The following is an 18,817-nucleotide window of genomic DNA, read 5'->3' as shown; positions in this document are numbered from 1 at the left end:
TCCCATCAAACTACCTAGATTTAAATGCGAACATTTTTAGGTTAGACTTTTTTGTGACTGTTACTGACATTAAATGAAACAACAAGTTTACTGTTACCAGTCACCGTTTTATTTTTTCCATGTGGCAGTATACATGTTAAGTGTTACGACAGAAAAAGGAACCTGTCACCACTCGAGGCAGTGCCAAAAGTTCCTCCAAAATCGTAACACAACATACACACATATGTAATACTAACTAATGTAAATCCACCCGATGATAGAGGTTTAAACCTTTGAAACGCGTCGTGGAAAAAATAAAACTGTGACTGGTAACAGTAAACTTGTTGTTTGTGGAAAAAATAAAACGGTGACTGGTAACAGTAAACTTGTTGTTTCATTTAAGTGGAAAAAATAAAACGATGACTGGTAACAGTAAACTTGTTGTTTCATTTAATACCTAGATTTAGTTTTTCTGTGTTTGAAGCACTTGTCAGGATGATACCTTTGAGTAGGTCAGAACTGTTTTCATTTCATCCCTGTCCTACTGAACTAGTATGCCATCTCTAATTACCATGATACGAAACTGTGACCTTCATTCTGTTTTCTCTTCTCCTACAAATTCCAAAATGTGAAGTATCAAACAATTGGAAGTCCTCAGTGGAAAAACAACAATATGAAAAGAATAGGCTGCTATACATCGCATAGAGGAGGCGTTGAGTCACAGACAGACACAGTGAAAAAGACTGCTAAAATACTAAGCTTTTGGATGAAGTCCTTTTTCTGGAATAGCACACGCGCTCGCTCTCTCTCTCTCTCTCTCTCTCTCTCTCTCTCTCTCTCTCTCTCTCTCACCCCCCCCCCCCCCACACACACACACACACACACACACACACACACACAACCACTGTTTCAAGGTTCTGGAGCCCAACTGACAGCCTTACCTCTTTCTTGTGAAGGATTACAGCATGAAATTTTATGTCCTCAAGAAAACTTTGATAGCTAAAAGAAAGAAGTGGAAACCTCCTAGCAGATTAGAACTATGTGGTAGACTGTGACTTGAACCTGAACCTCTGCCTTCCACATATAATGGACCGTAATTTGAGGGAACAAAAAAATTGCATAACATGATTGAGAAGCATTTGGCATGCCCTCACAGAATGTGTCATATAGAAACAGCTGTTCAATTAGCGAATTGCACAATAGCTGCAAGTGAGAAAAACTTAGTATTTGCTGGTTTTATGTTGAATTTATGTTAATTTCTTCCATTGTGTTTTTTTTTTTTTTTTTTAGTTCCTGCTTGTGAGCACATCATTACTGTTTGTTATTGCAAATTGGCTCTTATCTAACCATCATGTGATAAGGCAGAGAAAAGCCAGTCACTCTCAAGGAATAAACTTTGTTGTTGCTTTTTACAAGAAGCATCTGTTGGGTTTAGTATACTGCAATTTTGCCCCAAATAGAGATGCTAATTGATTTTATATTCAGCACATTATGTTCATGTAAGGTAGTTCACAAATCAATTAATTGCAAATTTAGATGTTGAAAGTGTCCATTTAGATTAAACTGCAGCACTAAAGTAAACAGTTGATTCAGATTTTACAGATTAACACCCAAAAAGCTCCAAAGGTAAACAGTTACTTGGAATTAGTCAAAGAGGACAAGAAAACTGACGTTAGTTGACCACAGAAGAAAATAAGCACATATAATACCAGAACACCTTCCTTTTAGCTGTTCCACTCTCTCTCTCTCTCTCTCTCTCTCTCTCTCTCTCTCTCTCTCTCTTTGTATTCCTGAATGGTAAAGACGTTCTGCATGCTCCAGTGGACAGACACCACTAGAAGAAAGTAAAGTGAGAATGACTGAGTCACAATGTACAGGTATTCTTCAGAATTAAATAGTGGTCTACACTTCTCTGTAAAGTGAAAAATGAATTGTGGAAGAAGCCCATATACTCAGACATCCTTCCTTCCTGGGGTGATTATCCAGGAAAGTATGGATGTCTGACAACCTCTGTGAAATTAGGAAGAGAAGATGGAAGTGCTGCCAGGTAGAAACTTAATGCTTGCCTGTATGGCTCAGTTCAACCAGGGGAACAGATTCTAAGATTAACATATATCACGTTAAATTTCAGAAATTGTCTATTAATTATCATCAATGTTGTTGTTGCTCTTATTACTGGGAAATGTGTACCATTTATTTGTCTGAAGAATTGAGAAAAATTATTTTTTGTGTAATACAATAACATTAACTCCATAATTCTTTTTTTCTTTCTTTTTAGGCTTCATCTGCACATGAAGGCCATAGTGTTGGAATGCTGGCAATGGCTGCAATAAATGAAATAATGTACAAAAATTGCATACCTGTCTCTTGTGAGGATTTTCTTTTGGGTGTTTTTCAACAGGCAATGCATTTAATGAACAGTATACTGCAATCAGGGGGACTTGAGCACTTAGAGGAAAGGCAAGAACATCTAATTACCTTTATTACAATAATAGAAATACCAAAATGAAAATAACAAACAAAAGTGAGAAAAGGCAACCACTTGCCTATTGGTTATTGATGTGTGATTGCATAGGTATTTTGTCATTAGCACCATATATTCGAGGTTACACAGCCTAAGATTTCTGAGTGACAAATAAACAAGCATAGCATCACAGAGACATTTCTAGGTTTCGAGCTATTACACTTTCTCCAATTTAATACACAGCCACAGTGGCACTCAAATACAGGGTGATAATAATTAAAATTCAACTTTCAAAACACTGTAGAAATAACACCACTGGTCAGAATGATGTCAAATTGCAACGGAATATTATCAGAGGAGGAAGAAAATGTATGGCAGAAGAAAAAAAAGTGTGAAAATTGATCAGTAGATGATGCTGTATGTGTCAGAATACGTAAACAAAAACACCTGTCATGGGCACGACCCATTGAAGTTGGTATAAACACACTGGGTACACGGCTTTTGTGTCTGCAATGTTCGCCATGACTGTCTCAATGCAGATGATGATGATGATGATGATGTTTGGTTTTTGGGGCGCTCAACGGCGTGGTTATCAGCGCCCGTACAATTACTCAATCTTTGCTCAGTCCAATTTCGCCACATTCCTGGATGATGATGAAATGACGAGGACAACACAAACACCCAGTCATCTCGAGGCAGGTGAAAATCCCTGACCCCGCCGGGAATCGAACCCGGGACCCCGTGCTCGGGAAGCTAGAACGCTACCGCGAGACCACGAGCGGCGGACTTTCTCAATGCAGAATCGCACTCTGCTTGTAAAGCTGTATTACAGGAATGATGACTACCCACATTTGTCTGCATAAGTTCCTGACACTGAAGGGTTTGGAAAAAGCAGTTGGTTCAATGACTGCCGTGGATCTGGAGAAAATGATTCAGATTTGAAAAGATAGTTTCCTTTGGTGTGCAACCTGGTAGAGGGAGGAAACGAATTGATTTGATGTCAGTGGAAGCAGTGGCCCCAGCAATGCAGGAGGAGATGAGTGGTGGTGTGCAAACATGTAGTGCACGGAGAATTGCCCGAACATTGAACATTCCTGTGAGCATAGTGCATAAAATCCTGCAAAACATCCTTCTTTGCTATCTATTCAAAATTACCCATGTGCATGAGTTGTTTCCTATTGACCTGCCAGCAAGAGAAACCTTTGCTTTAGAATTTCTTGCTCGCATGAAAGTGGACAGTGATTGGCAGTGGAAAATTCTGTGGACAGATGAAGACCACTTCCACTGACAGGATATGTCTATACACAGAATTGATGAATATGGGCAACAGAAACTCCACACGCAAATCAACCAGTAACGCTTCATCCTGAAAAGGTCACTGTGTGGTGCAGATTTATGGCATCATTTATCATAGGGCCATATTTTATCAAAGAGACAGGTGTTTCTGGTCCTGTTACCTGTACCATCACTGGTAAGCGATAAGAGTGTCTTTTACAAAACCATGTCATTCCAGCTTTCCAACAGCGTGGATGTGTGGATGGGATGATTTTTATGCAAGATGGCACACCTCTGCACATTGCAAATCCAGTTAAGCAGCTGCTCTGCTGAAGCGCCATTTCGGAAGTGCTAGAATTATCAGCCACCATTTCCCTACAGCCTGGCCATCCTGATCACCTGACCTTAATCCGTGTGACTTGAACATGCTGTTTCTTGATTTAAACTTGTTGCAGAAAAAAGTGGGCAGCATATTGAACATGGTTTGCACCAGTCACACGGAAATTAATTATCCGATTTGATTTTGATTGATGCTTTTTATACGGTTTTTGGCCTCAGGACAATTAAAAACCGATGTGAGTGATGCTTTTTATGCGGTTTTTGGCTTCAGGACAATTAAAAACTGATTTTTCCGATCCGATGTGATATGACCTTTCAGTGGTGGATGGGCTTACATAACTAACAGTATCACACACGTACGCCTTAGTCATTGTAATATGATTCATTTGTTATTTGTAGTCAGCCACTATTAAATTTTGGTTCTTACAGCGCTATCTATTGCTACATTTTGTAACTATTTATTTTTCTTCTGCTATACGTTTTTCCCCTTCTCCGATAGTATTCCGTTACAATTTGACATCATTCTGAGCAGTGGTGTTATTTCTACAGCAGTTTGAAAGTTTAACTTCAATTATAATCACTCTGTACATCCACCTGTGTCTGAAGCAACTGTGCATGGCTATAAAATAATGGGCCTGATGCTGTCGCAGAATACATATGCATTTGCTACAAATGAAAGACCCATAGTTGTGAAGCCTGAAGCTTTTTCAGTCAAATGCAGTATCCCTGGTGTCTGTAGACAAAACATTGTGCCATGGCCATCGTTTGCATAAGAAGTGTTATTTTATTTTGCTGGAAAACTGATACATGTAATAATAGAACAGCAAATTATCATGAAGTTTCACATGAAACTTCCAAAAAGAACTGCTACTGAAACATATCTTTAATTAAAACAAGAGTAAGGTGAAGGCTGACTATCATGTATGTGTGTTTTTGAGTGGTTCAAACATTTCCAAGGTGGCAGAGAAGACGCTGAAGATGACTGATGCCTGGGACGCCCACAACCTCAATAATGGATGAAAATATCCACAAAAGTAGGTAATCTGATTTGATCTTACCATTGGTTGAGTATTCAACCAATTGCTGAAACTGCAGGAATTGGCAAAGAGTGCATAAGGCAAATTTTACATAATTTAACATGAGACAAGCATGAAACTGGTGCCAAAAATTCAGTCAATCAAGCAGAAAGGGGTTTACAAAAATGTTTGTACTAAACTTTTATTATCATTTAAAATGATTCCAATTTCGTATAAACAGTGATAATATGTAATGAATCTTGGTTTTTCACTTATGATTCAGAAACTTAGCACCAGTCTACGCACTGTAAGGATCCAACTTCCCCGAGAGTGAAAAAAGCTCAAATGAGCAAATCGAATTTCAAAGTTATGAGGACTTTTTTTTTCCCTTTTTCCTTCAATATTTGTGGAATTGTGTTCCTTCATTGGGTACATGAAGGTCATACTATTAACAGTATTACTTCCTTGATGTTCTGAAAACTCCATGAGAAAATAATGGAAAATTGACAAGAATTGTGGAAGAACAAGTTATGGGTTTTGCATCAAGAAAATGCACTGGCTCATGCCGCATTATCTTTTAAGAAGTTTGTAGTGAAGTAGAGCATCCCATTGTTAGACCACAACTTATTCACCTGACCGAGCACCATGTGACTTTTCTCTGTCTCCCAATGTCAGATCAGTATTAAAAGAATCAAGATTTCACTCTGTTGTAGCAGTGAATGAAGGAGCTCACTAAGCAAGTCTTCCAGACTGTTTCCATCAGTGGAAGTGAGCAAGACTTCCAGACTCTTTCCATCAGTGGAAAATTCACATGGAGTGTTGTAGGGATAGAGGAGGGGAGTATATTGAGGACGACAATAAATATTACTGTGCAACCCTTTCAGTGTATGTTGCGAACCTCTTCACATTTCATAACAATTCGTAAACATGTGTTCACAACATTAATATCATTTACATGTCCTGGACTCACTGAATTGGAGCTGTTGCTCCTTTTAAATGTACTTGTTGTGTTGGGAACCAAAAGATTTGTTGTAGATGTACTGTGATCTAAGACTCACAGCATACCAAAGTAAGACCTATGTCAGATTCATCAATTATGGCTCTGTTGTTTCACTTTTTAGGGCTAATAATATATTTTGTATGAAGTTGATGAATGAAACTAACGATAAGAGTTGTTTACACCATTGTAGGAGAACTGAATGTTAATTTTGATGGAATTTGTGTAATAAGTTGGATGTCCAGCACTGCATTGCAATTGGAAGTCAATATGAAACTTCCTGGCTGATTAAAAGTGTGTGCTGCACCAGGGCTTGAACCCAGCACCTCATATTTTGTGGGCAAGTGATCTACTGAGTGAACTTCCAAGCACAACTCATGATTGACCCTCACAGCTTAATTTTTGCTAGAGTGAGAATGCATTCTGGGAAATCAATCTATTATCTGTGAACAAAGAGTTGATCATAGTGCTTGTATTATCACATATACTATATAATTTGTAGGATTTCTAGATACCAGGCTTGTTACTTCAATCGTCATCAAACAATCCTCATTCACTGTTGGAAAACGGCTGTTTTGAAACTTCTTCACGTATTACATCCATAGTGTTTACATATCTATGTTTGTCCTGTCTGTCACGTAATGCCTTCTCATCTTTCACCAGATCCTCCTCGTGGATAATGCTGAAAAGAATTTAATTAATCCATTTTTTGTTAGTCCCTATGGCTATATGCCCCAGCCTCCTTCACATCAATTTCATGGCAGTTACTATAATACCCACAATCTTTGGTGCTTTCTTAACTAATTATACATTTGTATCCTCCTTTGTTGTTATTCCCATTCCCCTATAAGTGACTCAATTTTAGACAGTGTGCACATCTAAAGTTCTTGTTTTGCTGCTATAGATGATAAGTGGCGGTACACATTGGTGAAGAGCTTTATTTCAAACACATTGGAGAAAAAAAAAAAAACACAACAACCCTTACATTTTGTATGTGGGAGAAATTATTGTAGTGTTGTTTAGGAGGTGATGAGAGTTCCAACAGTTTCGAACATCCTCCCAGCAAATAACTGCAAGTCAATGTGAATACCCACTTCCTTCCAAATATTTCACAACTCAGTGTGCTACAGTGAATCGATGACAGAAAGTTAACCAATATTTGTGACAGTATTAGTGTCACACATGTGTGTATGTTCTCAGCCAAAACTCAACTAACTGGGATGTCATTTCCTTATCCCGTACTAGCACTTTTATATTTAAATCAATTAAACTCTAAGAAAACTGTAACAATATCTTTTTTGTACTACCTCGATTGTTGCGAGTCAAAGGTAAGAAGTAGCACAACAACTCTCATATTGAAATAACATTTCTAATTATAATATTTTATTGCTATTCTACACTTGATGATTTAAGTCAACTGGTATTACTGAGTGACATGAAGCAGTTTCAAATCGCTAGGAACTGTGTTCAGATGCACATCTGACATACTGATTTAGGTTTCCCATCTCTTCATATGAATGCTGCTTCCTTTAAAGTTGCTTCAGCTGATTTCTTACATCAATACTTTTCCAGTTCAAGCTTGGAATTAATCCTTAATAATATTGCTGGTAGCCAAAAATTAAATCCCAATCCTCATTTCTGTTCTGAAATCAGTGTTGGAAAATAATATAGTGACACATCTATTATCACTAAACTTAGCACTCAGGTTGTCATTTTTGCTATCAGTATTTGATAAAGTTTTATTTTTGTAATGTACAGCACTACTATAAATGATTCATTTGTTTTCAGAACACTATATTTTGCAAAGCATTACATGTACATATAATTTATACAAATGTTCTAGGAGTGCCCCTCTGGTCACAGGACACATGTCCAAGTGGAAGTGGTAATCTACATCTACACTCTCCAAACCATCGTGAGGTTATTAGTGTTATTAGTGTTTCTTTCTGTTCCATTTACATATGGAGTGCAGGAAAAATAATTGTTTGAAATTTTCTGTGCATGCAGTAATTATTCTAAACTTATCGTCATGATCCGTATGTGAGCAATACATAGGCGTTGTAGAATATTCCTGGAGTAATCATTTAAAACTGGTTCTAGAAATTTTGTTCATAACCTTTCTTGGGATAGTTTACGTCTGTCATCAAATGTCTTCCAGTTCAGTTCCTTCAGTACCTGTGTGACACTCTCCCACAGATTAAACAAACCTGTGACCATTCATGCTGCCCATTGCTGTATACGTTCAATATCCTCTTTGTGTCCTACCTGGTATGGGTCCCACACACTTGAGCAATATTCTAGGATGGGTCGCACAAGTTATTTGCAAGCAACCTATTTTATAGACTGATGGCACTTACCCAGTATTCTACAGATAAACTGAAGTCTCCACCTGCTTTACCCACAACTGAACCTGTGTGATCATTCCATTTCATATTCCTACAAAGTGTTACTCTCAGTTATTTGTATGAGTTGGCTGATTCCAACAGTGACTCATTGATATTATAGTCATAGGATACTACATTTTTTCGTTTTGTGAAGTGCAAAATTTTACATTTCTGAACTTTTAAAGTAAGTTGCCACTCTCTGCAGTACTTTGAAATCTTACCAAGATTTGACTGAATACTTATGCAGTTTCTTTTAGATAGTACTTCATTATAGATAACTGCATCATCTGCAGAAAGCCTGATTTTACTATTAGTATTGTCTGCAAGTTCATTAATATTCAACATGAGCAGCAAGGGTCCCAGCATATTTCCCTGGGGTACACCCAAAGTTACTTCTACATCTGACAACGAATCTCCATCCAAGATAAAATGCTGCATCCTACCTACCAAAAAGTCCTCAATCCAGTTACAAATTTCACTTGGTACCCTGTAGATCATACTTTTGACAATAAATATAGTTGTGGTGCTGAGTCAAACGCTTTTCAGAATTCAAGAAATATGGTACCTACCTGATTACCTTGACCCAAAGCTTTCAGTATATCATGTGACAAAAGTGCAAGTTGGATTTCATATGATTGATGTTTTTGAAACCCACGCTGGTTGGTATTGAGGAGGATATTATGTACAAGATACCTCATTATGTTTGAGCTCAGAATATGTTACAATTCTACAATAAATTGATGTCGAGGATATTGAATGGTAGTTTTGTGGTTAACTTCTGCTACCCTTTTTGTAGACAGGTGTGACCTGTGCATTTTTCCAAGAACGGGCATGGTTTTTTGTTCAAGGGATCTATGATAGATTGTGGTTAGAAGAGGGGTTATCTCGGCCACAAATTCAGCATATAATCTGACAGGGGTTCTATCAGGCCCTGGAGCTTTGTTCAGTTTTAGCGATTTCAGTTGTTTTTCAACACCACTGACACTAATGCTTATTTAATTCATCATTTCAGTGGTACAAGGATTAAATTGGGGCAGTTCTCCTGGGTTTTCCTTTGTAAAGGACCATTTGAAAACATAGTTTTGCTTTTCAGCTTTTGCTTTGCTATCCTAAATTTCAGTTACTGTCTCATTCCATGTGGACTGGACACTAACTTTGGTGCCAATAACAGACTTTGCATATGACCAGAATTTCTTTGGATTTTGTGAAATGTCATTTGACAATATTCTGCTATGGTAGTCATTAAAAACCTCATGCACTGCTGTCTTGACAGCCAAACACGTTTCATTCAATGTCTATCTATAGCACTACACTTAGTTTTACACCTATTATGCAGTAATCTCTATTACTTAAGAAGATTTTTTACAGTGACTGTATACCGTGGAGGTTCACTCCCATTATGAACAGTTGTACTGGGCACATTCCCATCCAGTGCATGATCAGTGACTCTTTTAAGTTCCTTTACGTGCTCCTGCCGTGCGCTGAAAGTTTCAAGTTCCTCATTAAGATATGACACTAATGATTTTTACCTAGTTTATTGAGCATTATCTTTCTGCTTGTTTCAGTTGTCCTTTATACTTTGGTAATCATTGTTGCCACATCAGTGTCACAGTCACTGATACCAGTTTCGATGTGGACATCCTCAAAGAGATCAGGATTACTTGTTGCCATTAGATCCAATATGTATCCATCATGAGTGGGGTTCTAACTGTCTGTTCTAGGCAGTTTTCAGAGAAGTTATTTGGTAAATAAAGTTTCGCAGGACGTCTTTATCATGCCCACCACTAACAAAACTGTAATTTTCCCAAATAATTGTTGGATGAGTAAAGTGTCCACCAGTGATTACAGTATGACTGGGGAACTTCTGTACAAGTGAACTGATGTTTTCTCTAAAGTTTTGGTTTACATCAGGTGATGAGTCGGGTGAGTGACCACTGGTACTGAGACTTGCCCAAAAAATCTCACATGCAGCTTCAATCTCTACCACGATGCATTTGAGTTTCTTGTCTACTGCGATGAATACCTCCACCTCTATTTCCCATTTGCCGATTCTTTCAATATGCACTTAAATTTTCCTCCAAAATCTCACTGCTATGAATTTCATGTTTCATCCAGCTTTCTGTAGCTAGTATTTTGTAAGCTCCACTGCTTTTCATGTTGTTGTTGTTGTTGTTGTTGTTGTTGTTGTGGTCTTCAGTCCTGAGACTGGTTTGATGCAGCTCTCCATGCTACTCTATCCTGTGCAAGCTTCATCATCTCCCTGTACCTACTGCAGCCTACATCACTCTGAATCTGCTTAGTGTATTCATCTCCTGGTCTCCCTCTACGATTTTTACCCTCCACACTGCCCTCCAGTACTAAATTGATGATCGCTCGATGTCTCAGAACATGTCCTACCGAACGATCCCTTCTTCTAGTCAAGTTGTGCCACAAGCTTCTCTTCCCCCAATTCTATTCAATACCTCCTCGTTAGTTATGTTATCTATCCATCTAATCTTCAGCATTCTTCTGTAGCACCACATTTCGAAAGCTTTTATTCTCTTCTTGTCTAAACTATTTAATGTCCACGTTTCACTTCCATACATGGCTACACTCCATACAAATACTTTCAGAAGCGACTTCCTGACACGTAAATCTATACTCGATGTTAACAAATTTCTCTTCTTCAGAAACGTTTTCCTTGCCATTGCCAGTCTACATTTTATATCCTCTCTACTTCGACCATCATCAGTTATTTTGCTCCCCAAATAACAATACTCCTTTACTACTTTAAGTGTCTCATTTCCTAATCTAATTCCCTCAGCATCACCTGACTTAATCCGACTACATTCCATTATCCTCATTTTGCTTTTGTTGATGTTCATCTTATACCCTCCTTTCAAGACACTGTCCATTCCGTTCAACTGCTCTTCCAAGTCCTTTGCTGTCTCTGACAGAATTACAATGTCACTGGTGAACCTCAAAGTTTTTATTTTTTCTCCATGGATTTTAATACCTACTCCGAACTTCTGTCTGACAGAATTACAATGTCATAGGCGAACCTCAAAGTTTTTATTTCTTCTCCATGGATTTTAATACCTACTCCGAATTTTTATTTTGTTTCCTTCACTGCTTGCTCAATATACAGATTGAATAACATCGGGGAGAGGCTACAACCCTGTCTCACTCCCTTCCCAACCACTGCTTCCCTTTCATGTCCCTCGACTCTTATAACTCCCATCTGCTTTCTGTACAAATTGTAAATAGCTTTTCGCTCCCTGTATTTTACCCCTGCCACCTTCAGAATTTGAAAGAGAGTATTCCAGTCAACATTGTCAAAAGCTTTCTCTAAGTCTACAAATGCTATAGACATAGGTTTGCCTTTCTTTAATCTAGCTTCTAAGATAAGTCGTAGGGTCAGTATTGCCTCACGTGTTCCGATATTTCTACGGAATCCAAACTGATGTTCCCCGAGGTCGGCTTCTACTAGTTTTTCCATTCGTCTGTAAAGAATTAGCGTTAGTATTTTGCAGCCGTGACTTATTAAACTGATAGTTCGGTAATTTTCACATCTGTCAACACCTGCTTTCTTTGGGATTGGAGTTATTATATTCTTCTTGAAGTCTGAGGGTATTTCGCCTGTCTCGTACATCTTGCTCACCAGATAGTAGAGTTTTGTCAGGACTGTCTCTCCCAAGGCCATCAGTAGTTCTAATGGAATGTTGTCTACTCCTGGGGCCTTGTTTCGACTCAGGTCTGTCAAACTCTTCACGCGGTATCATATCTCCCGTTTCATCTTCATCTACATCCTCTTCCATTTCCATAATATTGTCCTCAAGAACATCGCCCCTGTATAGACCCTCTATATACTCCTTACATCTTTCTGCTTTCCCTTCTTTGCTTAGAACTGGGTTTCCATATGAGCTCTTGATATTCATACAAGTGGCTCTCTTTTCTCCAAAGATCTCTTTAATTTTCCTGTAGGCAGTACCTATCTGACAACTAGTCAGATAAGCCTCTACATCCTTAAATTTGTCCTCTAGCCATCCAAGCTAAGCCATTTTGCACTTCCTGTCAATCTCATTTTTGAGACGTTTGTATTCCTTTTTGCCTGCTTCATTTACTGCATTTTTATATTTTCTCCTTTCATCAATTAAATTCAATATTTCTTCTGTATCCCAAGGATTTCTACTAGCCCTCGTCTTTTTACCTATTTGATCCTTTGCTGCCATCACTGTTTCATCCCTCAAAGCTACCCATTCTTCTTCTACTGTATTTCTTTCCCCCATTCTTGTCAATTGTTCCCTTATGCTCTCCCTGAAACTCTCTACAACCTCTGGTTCTTTCAGTTTATCCAGGTCCCATCTTCTTAAATTCCCACGTTTTTGTGGTTTCTTCAGTTTTAATCTACAGTTCATAACCAATAGATTGTGGTCAGAGTCCACATCTGCCCTGCTTTTCATAAGTGCTTTAAATTCTGCCCTTTGTTGCAAATGCTTTGGCAGTTTACCATTAGGATTGTAATAAGATCACCTGTCGGAGGTATTTCTTTCATCTTACTCTGATACATCTAGGTTTCCTACAGCTATCATTATCTGAATAGGATGGAGAGTTGCCAAACTTGAAAATCACTAGTGTGCACTCTACACACAGTCAGCTACGTGAGTAGCAGCTTCTGATGTGTAGTGCTTACCTGACCCATTTAGGGGTCTTTAGGCTAATTGCCTATGAGAATTGAAGCGAATATACAAAAACCTGTGGTAAAAACAACTAGTTTCATAAAACATTTTGAGGTTATTTATAGTTGATAGCAAACTCAAAAACAAGTTAATTTACGACAAATGCAGATAATGTATGGGGCTGCTACTCTTTTAGGGAAAACTAGATGTAACGCAAGTTGTTAGTTAAAAGAATCTGCTACAGTAGCTGAAATCAAACAATAGAAAAACCAGGATGGAATTTAATAATATTATCAGAAGGAAAGTTGCTACTCACCATATAGCAGAGATGCTGTGAAAGTCTTTGTTGTGCCTATCTGCGGCTCAGCATCTTCACTATATGGTGAGTAGCAACTTTCCTTCTCATAATATTGTTACAGTAGCTAAGTCAGAAATGCCAATTTACTACAAATTGCTCATAGATTATGCAAAGGACAATGGTAGCTTCCAAAAATTTTCAAAAACACACATTTGTTTGCATTACAATGTAATTCATGGGTGACATATTCTTTGGCAGAACTTTGAATCAGAAATGTTGATTTGCTACTAAATAAATTACATACCCAAAACACTCATGCCAGTAACTTACGAAACTATAGTTTCATAAGTGTCCAAAAATTAACAAAATAAGCTCTTTCTCATGTAATTGTATAATGAAATTATAGAAAGATTGTTTTGAAGGAGGATAGGCTTGCTGACTCAAAAATTTTAAAAGAGCGCAATTAAGTATAACCCACAATTAAAGATAATGGTACAAGTTATCGCGGCACTCACAAATGTTCGAAATTTCAAAATATATAACAGTATAAACGGGTATTGATACAATCAGTGAAAGACTAGGCAGAAATGACATGAACAGTAGAATATGTGGTCTAGAACTTTGAATTGGCACGTGATCTTGTACTTGTGGTCTAACACAAAGGAAAATTCATAAGTCTGCTTTTTTCTTCTTCTTCTTCTTCTTCTTCTTCTTCTTCTGTAGTGGTCAATCCAAGGAATGGTTTGCAACAGCTACAGTGGCAGCTTGTCTCCATTCTGTGCGTCTTTCAGCTTTTCTCTTCATTTCTTTATAGGTGTTACATCCCACATCTTTCATGATTTGATCCATGTACCTCAGTCATGGTCTTCCTCTTGGTCTTTTTCCCTCGACATATCCCTCTATGATTGTGTTCAGGAGTCCTTTATGTCTTAATAGATGGCCTGTAAATTGCACTCTTCTTTTAACAATGAAACTCCAGAAGCTTCTCTTCTCACCTGCTCTTTCCAGAACCACTTCGTTTGTGACCTTGTCGATACATTTTATTTTGAGCATGCGTCTATAGCACCACATTTCAAAAGAATTTAGCTTCTGGTCTTCCTCTGTCCTGAGAGTCCATGTTTCACACCCACACACATGATTTCAAAAATCTTTTCCTGATTTCAAGGCTGATGCTCTTAGATGTTAATATGTTTTTCTTCTTGTTAAAAGCAGCCTTTGCTTGAGCTATTCTACTTCTCACTTCTTCCTTGCTCCTTCCATCCCTGGTAATATTACTGCCCAGATAAGTAAATTTATCAACTTGTTCAAGCAGTTCATTGCCTACATGAACTTGGATTTTCACTTGATCTTCTTTGTCGCATGCCATTACTTTTGTTTTTGCTTTATTAATTCTCATATTATATTCTTCACCCATAACTTTATCCATTCTATTCAGTAGGACTACAAGATCTTCTTCACTTTCAGCCAGGACAGCTATATCATTGGCATATCTTATCATATCTATTCGTTAGCCATGAATTACTACACCTGTCTGTGAATTTTCCCTTACTTTTTTCGGTGCCTCTTCAATGTATACGTTAAAGATAACAGGGGATAGTGCGCAACCTTGTCGGACACCTTTCCGTATCTGCACCTCTTCTTGTTTTGTCCATCCACGGATAACTGCTGCTTGTTTTTGTGCAGGTTCCATATCATTTTTCTATCTTTATGGTCTATTCCTACTTTTTTGAGAACCTCAAACATCTTATCCCATTTAACATTATCAAAGGCTTTCTCTACATCTACGAAAGCTATGTATGTTTTCAGGTTCTTATCTAGTCGTTTCTCTATTATTAGTTTTAGAGCAAATATTGCTTCTCTGGTTCCTCTATCTTTCCGGAATCCAAACTGGTCTTCGGAGAGTGTAGCTTCGACTTTTTGTTCTATGCGTTTTAGGATAATTGAGGTTAATATTTTAGAGGCGTGCGTAACTAGGCTGAGCGTCCTATAATTTTCACATCTCGTAGCATTTGCCTTCTTTGGGATGGGGATCATAATGTTTTTCTCAAAGTCTGTAGGAATTTTACCCTGCTCGTACATGTTGAAAACGAGATTATACAACTCCAGATTCAGTTTTGGTCCTCCAGATTTCAGAAGTTCGGCTTGGATATTGTCTATACCAGGCGATATGTTGTTTTTCAATTTTTTCAGAGCTAGTTCAAACTCTTCCTTTAATATAGGTTCACTTATGTTGTGTGCATCTACTTCTGTTTCTTCTTCCATGATGTTTTCAGACAGGTCTGGTCCGCTGTACAGTTTTCCTATATATTGTTTCCATCTTCTTGCAACTTCATCATCGTCATCCAACATATTGCCATTTTCATCCATCACAGCCCTACACTTGTTTCTTCTGTCTCCAAAGCAATGTCTCACACATTTATAGGCCTTGTCGATATTTCCCTTGCTCATGTTGTCCTCAACTGAAATACAGAGATTATCAAGGTATTTTTGTCTTGCTTGTTTTGCCTCTCTGTTGATTCTGTTTTTCAGACCCTTGTATTTCTCTTGGTCTTCCTTTTTCACAGAATTTTTTAATTTCCTTCTTTCTTCCATCATATTTAGTAGCAGTTTTATTTTTTCCCAGCTGCTTTGGATGTCATTGCAATCCTGTGTATTTGTTTTCTTGTCTGTTTCTAGTTGATAGTGCTTCAGTGTACTTTCGTTTTTCAGGTTTGTCAAATCCCATTTACATGTACTTCTTTTTTTAATGTTCTTGAATTTTAGTTCAGTCGTCATCATAACGAGTATGTGGTCACTTTCCACATCACAGCCTGGGTATGATCTGCTGTCCTTAACTTGGTTTTTAAATCTTTGCTTCACTAATATGAAGTCAATTTGATATCTGTTAATGTCGCCAGGCATTTTCCAAGTATATCTTCTTGGATGATGATTAAAGAAGGTATTTGTAATGCAAAGTTTATTTCTTTGGCAGAATTCTACAAGCTTATCCCCTCTTTCATTTCTTAATCCTAATCCAAAATTCCCTGCCACATCCTCTTCTTTACCTTCCCCGACAACGGCATTCATATCTCCCATGATGACAAGGTTTTCAGCTCCTTTAATTCTGCCAATTACTTCTTCAAGGTGGTCATACATCATGTCGATTTCATCATCCTTGTGCCTCGTAGTTGGCATGTATACTTGGATTATGGTTGTGTCTCTTGGTTTAGTTTCCAATCGGACATAAATTATCCTCTCACTATGTTGGACAAATCCTTTTACTCTTAACCCCATCTCTTTACTGAGGATAATTCCCACTCCTGCAATCCCGGGATTGTCTTGTGCTGTTCCAGTGTGTATGATTCTGTAATCCCCTAACCAAAAGTCGCCAGCGTTTGGCCATCTCATTTCTGAGACTCCCGGTACATCAATATCTGCTTTTATATATAAATAAATATGCGTATTGCCCAGATTTTTCTCTTAGCTGTTTCTGTGCGCACTTTTACACGAGCAGTTGAAGAACCCTGCAGTGTGAGTTTATCTCAATCAAAATCACTAAAATGTGCAGTACCAACAATGCACGTCCTGCTTGTTGCAGCTAACAGTGCAAGTTTGTTTGACATCTTACATTAGCAACATCCTATCAGTAGTCAACACTGCAGCATTGATGCATTCTCTGAGCTGTTCCAGTGTTCTTGGCAGTGGGCGTATGAAAATACGGTCCTTGATGTTCCCCCAAAGGAAATAGTCAAAGGCATAAGGTCAGATAATCTGGGAAGGGAAAAGAGGGGAGGGCAGGGGCAAGGGAAAAGAGCTACATCAATCCAACTATGCAGAAGTTTGTCATTTAGGTAGCAAAGCTCCAATAAGAGGGTGGCCGGCCCTGTTGGAAGATGATGATCTAAGAATCAGTAGTCGTGTGTGTAAACGAGCACAACTGCAACATGTCTAGGTACGAGGTACCCATTCCAGTCTTGTCACAGAAGAATAATGGCCAATGCCACTTTGTCTGGAACACTGCACAGAAAACATCAACCTTTGATGAATCTCGTTTGTGTGTCATAATTTCATGAGAATTTTCAGTCTGCTAGACACTCTATATTGTACTTATTTAGCTTTCCAGATAAATGGAAGGTTGCTTAATTGCTGAATATCGCCTTAGAAGTGAAATGTTTGTTCTCAAGTGCTTCCTGTATTGTGATGCAAAATTGGAGGCAGCGGTGATGATCTTCCCATTTTAATTGTTGCACTATCTTGCTTTCTTGCCATAATGTAATGCCAACTGGCAGACACAGTGCAAACTTGATGAGTTTACAGTTATATTCATGCATCAGTCATACTTGCACATGTAATACTTTGGAAAATATAGAACTTTTAAAACAAATAAGTAATTTATAGTAACCTTGTATAGTAAACAAGTTTTTACATCATAAACATTTGTGTTTTTAATTTATGTTATAGTTCTGTTCATCTCTTTTTTTCAGTTACCAAGAGAAGATAACAGAGTTTCTCAGAGTTTTTGTTGGCTTACACCTGCGACGCCTTGAAAATAACCAAAAATTCTCTTTATTGGACTTTTTGTCAATGTTATTCAAGTATACATTCCAACAATCAAGTCTGGAGCATTTCTCTAATTGCCTAGAAGTATGGAACATCCTTCTGGGGCAGCTGGATACAGGGACTGAAATGCTTACGACGACGTAGGTATATTGAGCACCATGTGTTCAGTAAAGCAAGTTAACTCCCATCTAACAGAGCATATGACAATTTACTTACAGATTGCTGTTTATATAGAATTAGCTGCTACATTTGCAAGTTTTACAAAATTGAAAAATTAAAATCTGTAGTAAATATGAAGCAACACCCTAAAAGTTTTGTTACAGTGAATTCTATATAGGACAGTAAAGAATAATCTGCATACCATTTACCAGAATGCAACATTTGAAACAAGACTATGTTGATGTCTCTTTTTGACCACCATAATTGATATGTTCAGCTTTAAAATATATAGAAAATTGTTACTTGTGAGTGATATTCAACAACTGCATGGGGATCCAATTGTCGTAAATGATATCTCTAGAACCCTGGTTGTTGTTTGAATTTGTCTGAACCTGCAACAAAATATGGGTGCATTCTTGTAGAACAAACCATTGAAATGAAAAATGTATACCAAATCCAGACATGTGAAAGCAGGTGCAGCTGGTTGTTTCCTTGTGGGGGAAGTGTATGACACTTTATCAATCGGAACTAACTGAAGCCTCGAGACACTGCAGATAAATCTGTCACCACAACCAAGATTTTGGGGTACGGAGAAGGGAAACAGGGAAGTAGTAAAGGTACACCAAGTACCTACTCTCTGCCACATAGCAGAAGAGCAGACAAGTTAATATTATATTGTTATCAAGCTCTGAGCTTGTCAAGTCTATAG

General features: G+C 37.9%; 1 protein-coding gene across 2 annotated transcripts in view; it reads left to right on the top strand.

The window, feature by feature from the left end:
• The window catches only part of LOC126190902 (exportin-6-B), a 348,598-nt gene that overhangs the window by 182,232 nt on the left and 147,549 nt on the right, over nucleotides 1-18,817 (top strand). For both annotated transcript variants that reach the window (XM_049931537.1, XM_049931530.1), the window contains exons 7-8: nucleotides 2,258-2,439; nucleotides 17,874-18,089. In XM_049931537.1, coding sequence (XP_049787494.1) covers nucleotides 2,258-2,439; nucleotides 17,874-18,089 — 398 coding nt within the window. The remainder of the gene's footprint in view (nucleotides 1-2,257; nucleotides 2,440-17,873; nucleotides 18,090-18,817) is intronic.

This window comes from Schistocerca cancellata, chromosome 1, assembly GCF_023864275.1.
Source record: "Schistocerca cancellata isolate TAMUIC-IGC-003103 chromosome 1, iqSchCanc2.1, whole genome shotgun sequence".
Classification (NCBI taxonomy): domain Eukaryota; kingdom Metazoa; phylum Arthropoda; class Insecta; order Orthoptera; family Acrididae; genus Schistocerca; species Schistocerca cancellata.
Note: the sequence above shows the minus strand (reverse complement) of the source record. Positions and strands in the feature narration are given on the sequence as shown.